Source organism: Hypanus sabinus (genome assembly GCF_030144855.1).
Source record: "Hypanus sabinus isolate sHypSab1 chromosome 1 unlocalized genomic scaffold, sHypSab1.hap1 SUPER_1_unloc_12, whole genome shotgun sequence".
NCBI classification, from domain to species: Eukaryota; Metazoa; Chordata; class Chondrichthyes; order Myliobatiformes; family Dasyatidae; genus Hypanus; species Hypanus sabinus.
The window spans coordinates 568,566-581,794 of record NW_026778906.1 but is presented as its reverse complement, the minus strand read 5'-3'; the positions used below and the strand labels follow the sequence as shown (position 1 = coordinate 581,794).

Genomic DNA, 13,229 nt, shown 5'->3' with positions numbered 1-13,229 from the left:
TGTTTGATGGGACAGTGTGGAGAGAGATTCACTCTGTGTCTGACCCCGGGAGTGTGTGATGGGACGGTGTGGAGAGAAATTCAGTCTGTGTCTGACCCCGGGAGTGTGTGATGGGACGGTGTGGAGGGAGATTCATTCTGTGTCTGACCCCGGGAGTGTGCGATGGGACGGTGTGGAGTGTGATTCACTCTGTGTCTGACCCCGGGTGTGTGTGATGGGACGGTGTGGAGGGAGATTCACTCTGTGTCTGACCGTTGGAGTGTGTGATGGGAGATTCACTCTGTGTCTGACCGCGGGAGTGTGTGATGGGACGGTGTGGAGGGAGATTCACTCTGTGTCTGACCCTGGGAGTGTGTGATGAGACGGTGTGGAGAGAGATTCACTCTGTGTCTTACCCCGGGAGTGTGTGATGGGACGGTGTGGAGGGAGATTCGCTCTGTGTCTGACCCTGGGAGTGTGTGATGGGAGATTCACTCTATGTCTGACCCTGGGAGTGTGTGATGGGAGATTCACTCTGTGTCTGACCGTGGGAGTGTTTGATGGGACAGTGTGGAGAGAGATTCACTCTGTGTCTGACCCCGGGAGTGTGTGATGGGACGGTGTGGAGAGAAATTCAGTCTGTGTCTGACCCCGGGAGTGTGTGATGGGACGGTGTGGAGGGAGATTCACTCTGTGTCTGACCCCGGGAGTGTGCGATGGGACGGTGTGGAGTGTGATTCACTCTGTGTCTGACCCCGGGAGTGTGTGATGGGACGGTGTGGAGGGAGATTCACTCTGTGTCTGACCGTTGGAGTGTGTGATGGGAGATTCACTCTGTGTCTGACCCCGGGAGTGTGTGATGGGACGGTGTGGAGGGAGATTCACTCTGTGTCTGACCCCGGGACTGTGTGATGGGATGGTGTGGAGGGAGATTCACTCTGTGTCTGACCCCGGGAGTGTGTGATGGGACGGTGTGGAGGGAGATTCACTCTGTGTCTGACCCCGGGAGTGTGTGATGGGACGGTGTGGAGGGAGATTCACTCTGTGTCTGACCGTGGGAGTGTTTGATGGGGCGGTGTGGAGGGAGATTCACTCTGTGTCTGACCGTGGGAGTGTGTGATGGGAGATTCACTCTGTGTCTGACCCCGGGAGTGTGTGATGGTACGGTGTGGAGGGAGATTCACTCTGAGTGAGTGAGTGGATTACCCTGCTTGGGGTGGGGGTACATTAGGAACATTGAAGAGATGCTTGAGCAGATGGGTGATAGAAATGTGGAGTTCTGTGGGAAGTAAGAGTTAGATTGAGCTTTTTCTTAAGCCCCGTGACCCCTACCGGCACCAAAAGCAGCTCGCCAGAGTCCTCTATCCCAGGCCAGTCTGGCGGTGGCCCTGATCCAGCCTGCGGCTGCCCGCACTTCATGTCTGAGTGGTCTTTGAAGATTCATTAGGCATTTTGGTAGCTCTGGGTTTCTCTGGGATGGCCTTTCTTAGCCAGGCTTGGGATCCACCACGGCAGAGTTATCTGTGAGTATTTGAAGGGCTGGAACAACAGCATGGGCTGAAGAGTCTGGGAGTTATGCGGCTTTTTGTAAAAGGATGTAACCGATATTGCTTTGGCAAGTTTGCACTGAATTTGCAGAGGTCCCCGAGGAGGCTGAAGATGAAGAAAGGGTCCTTTCAGAACCTCTCAAGCCGGCCAAACAGAGCGTGCGAAAGTGTAACACTCTCACAGGGTAACTTGGCACAGAATTAACGGAGTGAAGAACTTCACCTCTGCTGATCTTCTCCGACAAGGGAGAGACATTGGAGCCTGTGTTCAGGGAGGGGTCTGACAACAAGAGCTCCCCGATGCTCACTCCTCATAGCCACTATCATAGCCCACCGATCGCAGGAGGGGTGCTGGGGAGTTCCAAAGATGCAGGAGATGTTAAAGAGGTGTGGATAGGTGTATGGGGAGGGTAGTCACAGAGAAGAGGAGGGGTGTAGGGGTCACAGAGATGGGGAGGGGTGTAGGGGGTCACAGAGACAGGGAGAGGTGTGGGGGTCACAGAGATGGAGAGGGGTGTAGGGGTCACAGAGATGGGGAGGGGTGTAGGGGTCACAGAGATGGGGAGGGGTGTAGGGGTCACAGAGATGGGGAGGGGTGTAGGGGGCCACAGAGACAGGGAGAGGTGTGGGGGTCACAGAGACGGAGAGGGGTGTAGGGGTCACAGAGACAAGGAGGGGTGTAGGGGTCACAGAGATGGGGAGGGGCGTACGGGATCACAGAGATGGGGAGGGGTGTAGGGGTCACAGAGACAGGGAGGGGTGTAGGGGTCACAGAGATGGGGAGGGGCGTACGGGATCACAGAGACGGAGAGGGGTGCAGGGGTCACAGATGGGGAGGGGTGCAGGGGTCACAGATGGGGAGGTGTGTAGGGGTCACAGGGACGGGGAGGGGTGTAGGGGTCACAGAGACAGGGAGAGGTATGGGGGTCACAGAGACAGGGAGGGCTGTAGGGGTCACAGAGATGGGGAGGTGTGTAGGGGTCACAGGGACGAGGAGGTATGTAGGGGTCACAGAGATGGGGAGGGGTGTAGGGGTCACAGAGACGGGGAGGGGTGTAGGGGTCACAGAGATGGGGTGGTATGTAGGGGTCACAGAGACGGGGAGGGGTGTAGGGGTCACAGAGACAGGGAGGGGTGTAGGGGTCACAGAGATGGGGAGGTGTGTAGGGGTCACAGGGATGGGGAGGGGTGTAGGGGTCACAGGGATGGGGAGGGGTGTAGGGGTCACGGACACGGGTTGGTGTAAGGGTCACAGGGAGGGGGGAGGTGTGTAGGGGTTCACGGGGACAGGGGAGAGTGCAGTGATCACGGACAGGGAGGAGGGTACTGGCCAAGGAGACAGGGAGGGGTGTAGTGTTCATGGGGAAGTGTAGCGGGTCAGAGAGATGGGGAGGGGAGGGAGGGGAGGGGTGTTGGGCCGGAGACAGGAGGAGTGTAGGGGGTAAGGGAGATGGGGAGTGGTTTTGGGATGACAGAGATAGAGGAAGGGTTGTGGGGGGGGGTCACAGAGACAGGGTTAGGTGGAAGGGGGGGTCACAGAGACTGAGATGGGTGAAGAGAGTTTGAGTGGAGGGTGATCACAGACTGCTGTGCCTTGAACTGAAAAGTCACGCAGAGGTGAGAGAAAGGGACAGGCTGGATTGGAGTGTGTGGGAGGAGAGTGATGGGCATTTGGAGGGAGGGCAGATTAGGAGGGAGGACAGAGAGGGTGGGTTGGGAGAGAGGATAGAGAGGATGGGTTGGGAGAGAGGAGAGAGAGGGTGGTTGGGAGGGAGAGGAGAGGGAGGAGAGAGAGGGTGGGTTGGGAGGGAGAGGAGAGGGAGGACAGGGAGGGTGGGTTGGGAGGGAGGACAGAGGAGAGGGAGGGTGGGTTGGGAGAGAGGAGAGAGAGGGTGGGTTGGGAGGGAGAGGAGAGGGAGGAGAGAGAGGGTGGGTTGGGAGGGAGAGGAGGGAGGACAGGGAGGGTGGGTTGGGAGGGAGGAGAGAGAGGGTTGGTTGGGAGGGAGGACAGAGGAGAGGGAGGGTGGGTTGGGAGAGAGGATAGGGAGGGTGGGTTGGGAGGGAGGAGAGAGAGGAGAGGGAGGACAGGGAGGGCAGGTTGGGAGGGGGAGAGGGAGGACAGGGAGGGCAGGTTGGGAGGGGGAGAGAGAGGAGAGGGAGGATGGGTTAGGAGGGAGGACAGGGAGGGTGGGTTGGGAGGGGGGAGAGAGAGGATGGGTTGGGAGAGAGCAGAGGGAGGATGGGTTGGGAGGGGGGAGAGGGAGGATGGGTTGGGAGGGAGGACAGGGAGGGGGGATTATGAGGGAGGAAAGGAGGGGATTGTGTTTGGGAAGACAGTTGCTGTTCCCCAAGGGTATAGAGTCAGACCTGGATAAGACTACTATTTCCGATGATGCAGGATGTCGTGACTGGCCTTGGTGCTGGTACGAAGGTTCTGCACCAATGTCTGAAGGCAACAGTGTGGACATGCCAAGAAATTCAACCTTTATTTGAGAATAAATATTGATCTTGGAATGGGACTGTCAGTCATGCCTGTAAGTAGGATGTGGAAAACAACAGTGACCTCAGTGTGGGGGGGGGGGAATGAACCTTATCTGGTGTGACAGTGGCTGGTGCTGGGCGGGGTGGGATGTGGAGGGAGTCTCACCCCATCCTAGGTGCACGCTCTCACACACACACACACACAAACTCACACTCACACACGCACACACACACACACACACAAACTCACACTCACACACGCACACACTCACGTGCACACACCAAGACATGTGCGCACACTCACACGCACAGACATGCACGCACACACTCACACACGGAGGAACTAAAGGCTGCCTCATACACAAAGACCTTCCTGTCCAGAACTGGGAAACAGATGTAACTCTTGCCCCGGGGGTGGGGCGGGAGGAGGAGGGATGGGCAAATACCTTCTGACAAGTTCCTCCCCTCCCTCCCTCTGGAAGGAGGGAGGGAGGAACCTGAACCTCTAACCTGCTGCCAAAGGTGGGACAGAGGAGACAGGGGGTGGGTCGGAGGGGACAGGGATTCAGTGCTGCTGCCGCCTCCCACGGTCAATTAGCCGGTCTGGCTGCTAGGAGAGCAGACGGCTGTACTCTGATAACACTGTCGATTTCTTCACACTGTCCCAGATCCGAGCAGCGTAGTGCAACCTGCAGAAGAGAGCAAAGGTATCAGTCCCACCATGGACAGGCAGGCCGGAGAACTGGGCAGAACAAGATACCACATGGGGGGGGGTGACTGGTGGGTTCTTTAGGGGTGACGATATGATACCTGTTCACGCTGCACACAATTCCTTCCTCACCACCACTCCCAGGCGCTCATCCATCATCACCTCACCTCACCTGGGGCTCCGACATCTCCCCTCCCCAGCGCTCCCTCACCTCACAGTTCCTCACCACCGACACCCTCCCCCGCACTCCTCACCACCGACTCTCCCTCCTACTCCCTCACCACCGACCCTCCCTCACACTCCCTCACCACCGACCCTCCCTCACACTCACCACCGACCCTCCCCCGCACTCCCTCACCACCGACTCTCCCTCCTACTCCCTCACCACCGACCCTCCCTCACACTCCCTCACCACCGACCCTCCCTCACACTCCCTCACCACCGACCCTCCCTCACACTCACCACCGACCCTCCCCCGCACTCCCTCACCACCGACCCTCCCTCCTACTCCCTCACCACCGACCCTCCCCCGCACTCCCTCACCACCGACCCTCCCTCCTACTCCCTCACCACCGACCCTCCCCCGCACTCCCTCACCACCGACCCTCCCCCGCACTCCTCACCACCGACCCTCCCTCCTACTCCCTCACTACCGACCCTCCCTCCTACTCCCTCACCACCGACCCTCCCTCCTACTCCCTCACCACCGACCCTCCCCCGCACTCCCTCACCACCGACCCTCCCTCCTACTCCCTCACCACCGACCCTCCCCCGCACTCCCTCACCACCGACCCTCCCTCCTACTCCCTCACCACCGACCCTCCCCCGCACTCCTCACCACCGACTCTCCCTCCTACTCCCTCACCACCGACCCTCCCTCACACTCCCTCACCACCGACCCTCCCTCACACTCCTCACCACCGACCCTCCCCCGCACTCCCTCACCACCGACCCTCCCTCACACTCCTCACCACCGACCCTCCCTCACAGTTCCTCACCACCGACCCTCCCCCGCACTCCCTCACCACCGACCCTCCCTCACACTCCTCACCACCGACCCTCCCTCACCACCAACCCTCCCCCGCACTCCTCACCACCGACCCTCCCCCGCACTCCTCACCACCGACCCTCCCTCCTACTCCCTCACCACCGACCCTCCCTCCTACTCCACCACCGACCCTCCCTCACACTCCCTCACCACCGACCCTCCCCACACTCCCTCACCACCGACCCTCCCTCACACTCCCTCACCACCGACCCTCCCCACACTCCCTCACCACCGACCCTCCCCACACTCCCTCACCACCAACCCTCCCTCACACTCCCTCACCACCGACCCTCCCTCACAGTTCCTCACCACCGACCCTCCCCCGCACTCCTCACCACCGACCCTCCCTCACACTCCCTCACCACCGACCCTCCCTCCTACTCCACCACCGACCCTCCCTCACACTCCCTCACCACCGACCCTCCCCACACTCCCTCACCACCGACCCTCCCCACACTCCCTCACCACCGACCCTCCCTCACACTCCCTCACCACCGAACCTCCCCACACTCCCTCACCACCGACCCTCCCCACACTCCCTCACCACCGACCCTCCCTCACACTCCCTCACCACCGACCCTCCCTCACAGTTCCTCACCACCGACCCTCCCCCGCACTCCTCACCACCGACCCTCCCTCACACTCCCTCACCACCGACCCTCCCCACACTCCCTCACCACCGACCCTCCCCGCACTCCCTCACCACCGACCCTCCCTCACACTCCCTCACCACCGACCCTCCCCCGCACTCCACACCACCGACCCTCCCCACACTCCCTCACCACCGACCCTCCCCACACTCCCTCACCACCGACCCTCCCCCGCACTCCTCACCACCGACCCTCCCCACACTCCCTCACCACCGACCCTCCCTCACACTTCCTCACCACCGACCCTCCCCCGCACTCCCTCACCACCGACCCTCCCTCCTACTCCCTCACCACCGACCCTCCCTCACACTCCTCACCACCGACCCTCCCTCCTACTCCCTCACCACCGACCCTCCCCCGCACTCCTCACCACCGACCCTCCCCCGCACTCCCTCACCACCGACCCTCCCCACACTCCCTCACCACCGACCCTCCACCGCACTCCCTCACCACCGACCCTCCCCACACTCCCTCACCACCAACCCTCCCCCGCACTCCCTCACCACGGACCCTCCCTCACAGTTCCTCACCACCAACCCTCCCTCACAGTTCCTCACCACCAACCCTCCCTCACAGTTCCTCACCACCGACCCTCACCCGCACTCCTCACCACCAACCCTCCCTCACAGTTCCTCACCACCAACCCTCCCTCACAGTTCCTCACCACCGACCCTCACCCGCACTCCTCACCACCAACCCTCCCTCACAGTTCGTCACCACCAACCCTCCCAGTTGCTCACCACCGACCCTCCCCCGCACTACTCACAACCAACCCTCCCTCACAGTTCCTCACCACCGACCCTCCCTCACAGTTCCTCACCACCGACCCTCCCCACACTCCCTCACCACCGACCCTCCCTCACAGTTCCTCACCACCGACCCTCCCCACACTCCCTCACCACCGACCCTCCCTCACAGTTCCTCACCACCGACCCTCCCTCACAGTTCCTCACCACCGACCCTCCCCCGCACTCCTCACCACCGACCCTCCCCCTCACTCCTCACCACCGACCCTCCCTCCTACTCCCTCACCACCGACCCTCCCCCGCACTCCCTCACCACCGACCCTCCCTCCTACTCCCTCACCACCGACCCTCCCCCGCACTCCTCACCACCGACCCTCCCTCCTACTCCCTCACCACCGACCCTCCCTCCTACTCCCTCACCACCGACCCTCCCCCGCACTCCCTCCTACTCCCTCACCACCGACCCTCCCCCGCACTCATCACCACCGACCCTCCCTCCTACTCCCTCACCACCGACCCTCCCCCGCACTCCTCACCACCGACCCTCCCTCCTACTCCCTCACCACCGACCCTCCCCCACACTCCTCACCACCGACCCTCCCCCGCACTCCTCACCACCGACCCTCCCTCTTACTCCCTCACCACCGACCCTCCCTCACACTCCCTCACCACCGACCCTCCCCACACTACTCAGCACCGACCCTCCCCACACTCCCTCACCACTGTCCCTCCCTCACACTCCCTCACCACCGACCCTCCCTCACAGTTCCTCACCACCGACCCTCCCCCGCACTCCTCACCACCGACTCTCCCTCACCACCGACCCTCCCCACACTCCCTCACCACCGACCCTCCCTGCACTCCCTCACCACCGACCCTCCCTCACACTCCCTCACCACCGACCCCCGCACTCCTCACCACCGACCCTCCCCACACTCCCTCACCACCGACCCTCCCCACACTCCCTCACCACCGACCCTCCCCCGCACTCCTCACCACCGACCCTCCCCACACTCCCTCACCACCGACCCTCCCTCACACTCCCTCACCACCGACCCTCCCCCGCACTCCTCACCACCGACCCTCCCCACACTCCCTCACCACCGACCCTCCCCACACTCCCTCACCACCGACCCTCCCCCGCACTCCTCACCACCGACCCTCCCCACACTCCCTCACCACCGACCCTCCCCCGCACTCCCTCACCATCGACCCTCCCCCGCACTCCCTCACCACCGACCCTCCCCACACTCCCTCACCACCGACCCTCCCCCGCACTCCCTCACCACCGACCCTCCCCACACTCCCTCACCACCAACCCTCCCCCGCACTCCCTCACCACCGACCCTCCCTCACAGTCCCTCACCACCAACCCTCCCTCACAGTTCCTCACCACCGACCCTCCCTCACAGTTCCTCACCACCGACCCTCCCCCGCACTCCTCACCACCAACCCTCCCTCACAGTTCCTCACCACCGACCCTCCCTCACAGTTCCTCACCACCGACCCTCCCCCGCACTCCTCACCACCAACCCTCCCTCACAGTTCCTCACCACCAACCCTCCCTCACAGTTCCTCACCACCGACCCTCCCCCGCACTCCTCACCACCAACCCTCCCTCACAGTTCCTCACCACCAACCCTCCCTCACAGTTCCTCACCACCGACCCTCCTCCGCATTCCTCACAACCAACCCTCCCTCACAGTTCCTCACCACCGACCCTCCCTCACAGTTCCTCACCACTGACCCTCCCCACACTCCCTCACCACCGACCCTCCCTCACAGTTCCTCACCACCGACCCTCCCCACACTCCCTCACCACCGACCCACCCTCACAGTTCCTCACCACCGACCCTCCCCCGCACTCCTCACCACCGACCCTCCCCCGCACTCCTCACCACCGACCCTCCCTCCTACTCCCTCACCACCGACCCTCCCCCGCACTCCCTCACCACCGACCCTCACTCCTACTCCCTCACCACCGTCCCTCCCCCGCACTCCTCACCACCGACCCTCCCTCACAGTCCCTCACCACCAACCCTCCCTCACAGTTCCTCACCACCGACCCTCCCTCACAGTTCCTCACCACCGACCCTCCCCCGCACTCCTCACCACCAACCCTCCCTCACAGTTCCTCACCACTGACCCTCCCTCACAGTTCCTCACCACCGACCCTCCCCCGCACTCCTCACCACCAACCCTCCCTCACAGTTCCTCACCACCAACCCTCCCTCACAGTTCCTCACCACCGACCCTCCCCTGCACTCCTCACCACCGACCCTCCCTCCTACTCCCTCACCACCGACCCTCCCCCACACTCCTCACCACCGACCCTCCCTCACAGTTCCTCACCACCGACCCTCCCCCGCACTCCTCACCACCAACCCTCCCTCACAGTTCCTCACCACCGACCCTCCCTCACAGTTCCTCACCACCGACCCTCCCCCGCACTCCTCACCACCAACCCTCCCTCACATTTCCTCACCACCAACCCTCCCTCACAGTTCCTCACCACCGACCCTCCCCCGCACTCCTCACAACCAACCCTCCCTCACAGTTCCTCACCACCGACCCTACCTCACAGTTCCTCACCACCGACCCTCCCCACACTCCCTCACCACCGACCCTCCCTCACATTTCCTCACCACTGACCCTCCGCACACTCCCTCACCACCGACCCTCCCTCACAGTTCCTCACCACTGACCCTCCCCCGCACTCCTCACCACCGACCCTCCCCCGCACTCCTCACCACCGACCCTCCCTCCTACTCCCTCACCACCGACCCTCCCCCGCACTCCCTCACCACCGACCCTCACTCCTACTCCCTCACCACCGACCCTCCCCCGCACTCCTCACCACCGACCCTCCCTCCTACTCCCTCACCACCGACCCTCCCCCGCACTCCTCACCACCGACCCTCCCTCCTACTCCCTCACCACCGACCCTCCCCCACACTCCTCACCACCGACCCTCCCCCGCACTCCTCACCACCGACCCTCCCTCCTACTCCCTCACCACCGACCCTCCCTCACACTCCCTCACCACCGACCCTCCCCACACTCCTCACCACCGACCCTCCCCCGCACTCCTCACCACCGACCCTCCCTCCTACTCCCTCACCACCGACCCTCCCTCCTACTCCACCACCGACCCTCCCTCACACTCCCTCACCACCGACCCTCCCCACACTCCCTCACCACCGACCCTCCCTCACACTCCCTCACCACCGACCCTCCCCACACTCCCTCACCACCGTCCCTCCCCACACTCCCTCACCACCGACCCTCCCCCTCACTCCTCACCACCGACCCTCCCCACACTCCCTCACCACCGACCCTCCCTCACAGTTCCTCACCACCAACCCTCCCTCACAGTTCCTCACCACCAACCCTCCCTCACAGTTCCTCACCACCGACCCTCACCCGCACTCCTCACCACCAACCCTCCCTCACAGTTCCTCACCACCAACCCTCCCTCACAGTTCCTCACCACCGACCCTCACCCGCACTCCTCACCACCAACCCTCCCTCACAGTTCGTCACCACCAACCCTCCCAGTTGCTCACCACCGACCCTCCCCCGCACTCCTCACAACCAACCCTCCCTCACAGTTCCTCACCACCGACCCTCCCTCACAGTTCCTCACCACCGACCCTCCCCACACTCCCTCACCACCGACCCTCCCTCACAGTTCCTCACCACCGACCCTCCCCACACTCCCTCACCACCGACCCTCCCTCACAGTTCCTCACCACCGACCCTCCCTCACAGTTCCTCACCACCGACCCTCCCCCGCACTCCTCACCACCGACCCTCCCCCTCACTCCTCACCACCGACCCTCCCTCCTACTCCCTCACCACCGACCCTCCCCCGCACTCCCTCACCACCGACCCTCCCTCCTACTCCCTCACCACCGACCCTCCCCCGCACTCCTCACCACCGACCCTCCCTCCTACTCCCTCACCACCGACCCTCCCTCCTACTCCCTCACCACCGACCCTCCCCCGCACTCCCTCCTACTCCCTCACCACCGACCCTCCCCCGCACTCATCACCACCGACCCTCCCTCCTACTCCCTCACCACCGACCCTCCCCCGCACTCCTCACCACCGACCCTCCCTCCTACTCCCTCACCACCGACCCTCCCCCACACTCCTCACCACCGACCCTCCCCCGCACTCCTCACCACCGACCCTCCCTCTTACTCCCTCACCACCGACCCTCCCTCACACTCCCTCACCACCGACCCTCCCCACACTACTCAGCACCGACCCTCCCCACACTCCCTCACCACTGTCCCTCCCTCACACTCCCTCACCACCGACCCTCCCTCACAGTTCCTCACCACCGACCCTCCCCCGCACTCCTCACCACCGACTCTCCCTCACCACCGACCCTCCCCACACTCCCTCACCACCGACCCTCCCTGCACTCCCTCACCACCGACCCTCCCTCACACTCCCTCACCACCGACCCCCGCACTCCTCACCACCGACCCTCCCCACACTCCCTCACCACCGACCCTCCCCACACTCCCTCACCACCGACCCTCCCCCGCACTCCTCACCACCGACCCTCCCCACACTCCCTCACCACCGACCCTCCCTCACACTCCCTCACCACCGACCCTCCCCCGCACTCCTCACCACCGACCCTCCCCACACTCCCTCACCACCGACCCTCCCCACACTCCCTCACCACCGACCCTCCCCCGCACTCCTCACCACCGACCCTCCCCACACTCCCTCACCACCGACCCTCCCCCGCACTCCCTCACCATCGACCCTCCCCCGCACTCCCTCACCACCGACCCTCCCCACACTCCCTCACCACCGACCCTCCCCCGCACTCCCTCACCACCGACCCTCCCCACACTCCCTCACCACCAACCCTCCCCCGCACTCCCTCACCACCGACCCTCCCTCACAGTCCCTCACCACCAACCCTCCCTCACAGTTCCTCACCACCGACCCTCCCTCACAGTTCCTCACCACCGACCCTCCCCCGCACTCCTCACCACCAACCCTCCCTCACAGTTCCTCACCACCGACCCTCCCTCACAGTTCCTCACCACCGACCCTCCCCCGCACTCCTCACCACCAACCCTCCCTCACAGTTCCTCACCACCAACCCTCCCTCACAGTTCCTCACCACCGACCCTCCCCCGCACTCCTCACCACCAACCCTCCCTCACAGTTCCTCACCACCAACCCTCCCTCACAGTTCCTCACCACCAACCCTCCTCCGCATTCCTCACAACCAACCCTCCCTCACAGTTCCTCACCACCGACCCTCCCTCACAGTTCCTCACCACTGACCCTCCCCACACTCCCTCACCACCGACCCTCCCTCACAGTTCCTCACCACCGACCCTCCCCACACTCCCTCACCACCGACCCACCCTCACAGTTCCTCACCACCGACCCTCCCCCGCACTCCTCACCACCGACCCTCCCCCGCACTCCTCACCACCGACCCTCCCTCCTACTCCCTCACCACCGACCCTCCCCCGCACTCCCTCACCACCGACCCTCACTCCTACTCCCTCACCACCGTCCCTCCCCCGCACTCCTCACAACCAACCCTCCCTCACAGTTCCTCACCACTGACCCTCCCCACACTCCCTCACCACCGACCCTCCCTCACAGTTCCTCACCACTGACCCTCCGCACACTCCCTCACCACCGACCCTCCCTCACAGTTCCTCACCACTGACCCTCCCCCGCACTCCTCACCACCGACCCTCCCCCGCACTCCTCACCACCGACCCTCCCTCCTACTCCCTCACCACCGACCCTCCCTCCTACTCCCTCACCACCGACCCTCCCTCACACTCCCTCACCACCGACCCTCCCCACACTCCTCACCACCGACCCTCCCCCGCACTCCTCACCACCGACCCTCCCTCCTACTCCCTCACCACCGACCCTCCCTCCTACTCCACCACCGACCCTCCCTCACACTCCCTCACCACCGACCCTCCCCACACTCCCTCACCACCGACCCTCCCTCACACTCCCTCACCACCGACCCTCCCCACACTCCCTCACCACCGTCCCTCCCCACAC

At 63.7% G+C, this 13,229-nt stretch overlaps 1 protein-coding gene across 1 annotated transcript in view; it reads right to left on the bottom strand.

Annotated features, from left to right (window-relative positions):
* Nucleotides 1-4,543: 4,543 nt before the first annotated feature.
* smg9 (SMG9 nonsense mediated mRNA decay factor) overlaps nt 4,544-13,229 on the bottom strand; it is an 80,975-nt gene continuing 72,289 nt past the window's right edge. The window contains exon 12 of the mRNA XM_059957415.1: nt 4,544-4,696. Coding sequence (XP_059813398.1) covers nt 4,618-4,696 — 79 coding nt within the window. The 3' untranslated portion in view covers nt 4,544-4,617. The remainder of the gene's footprint in view (nt 4,697-13,229) is intronic.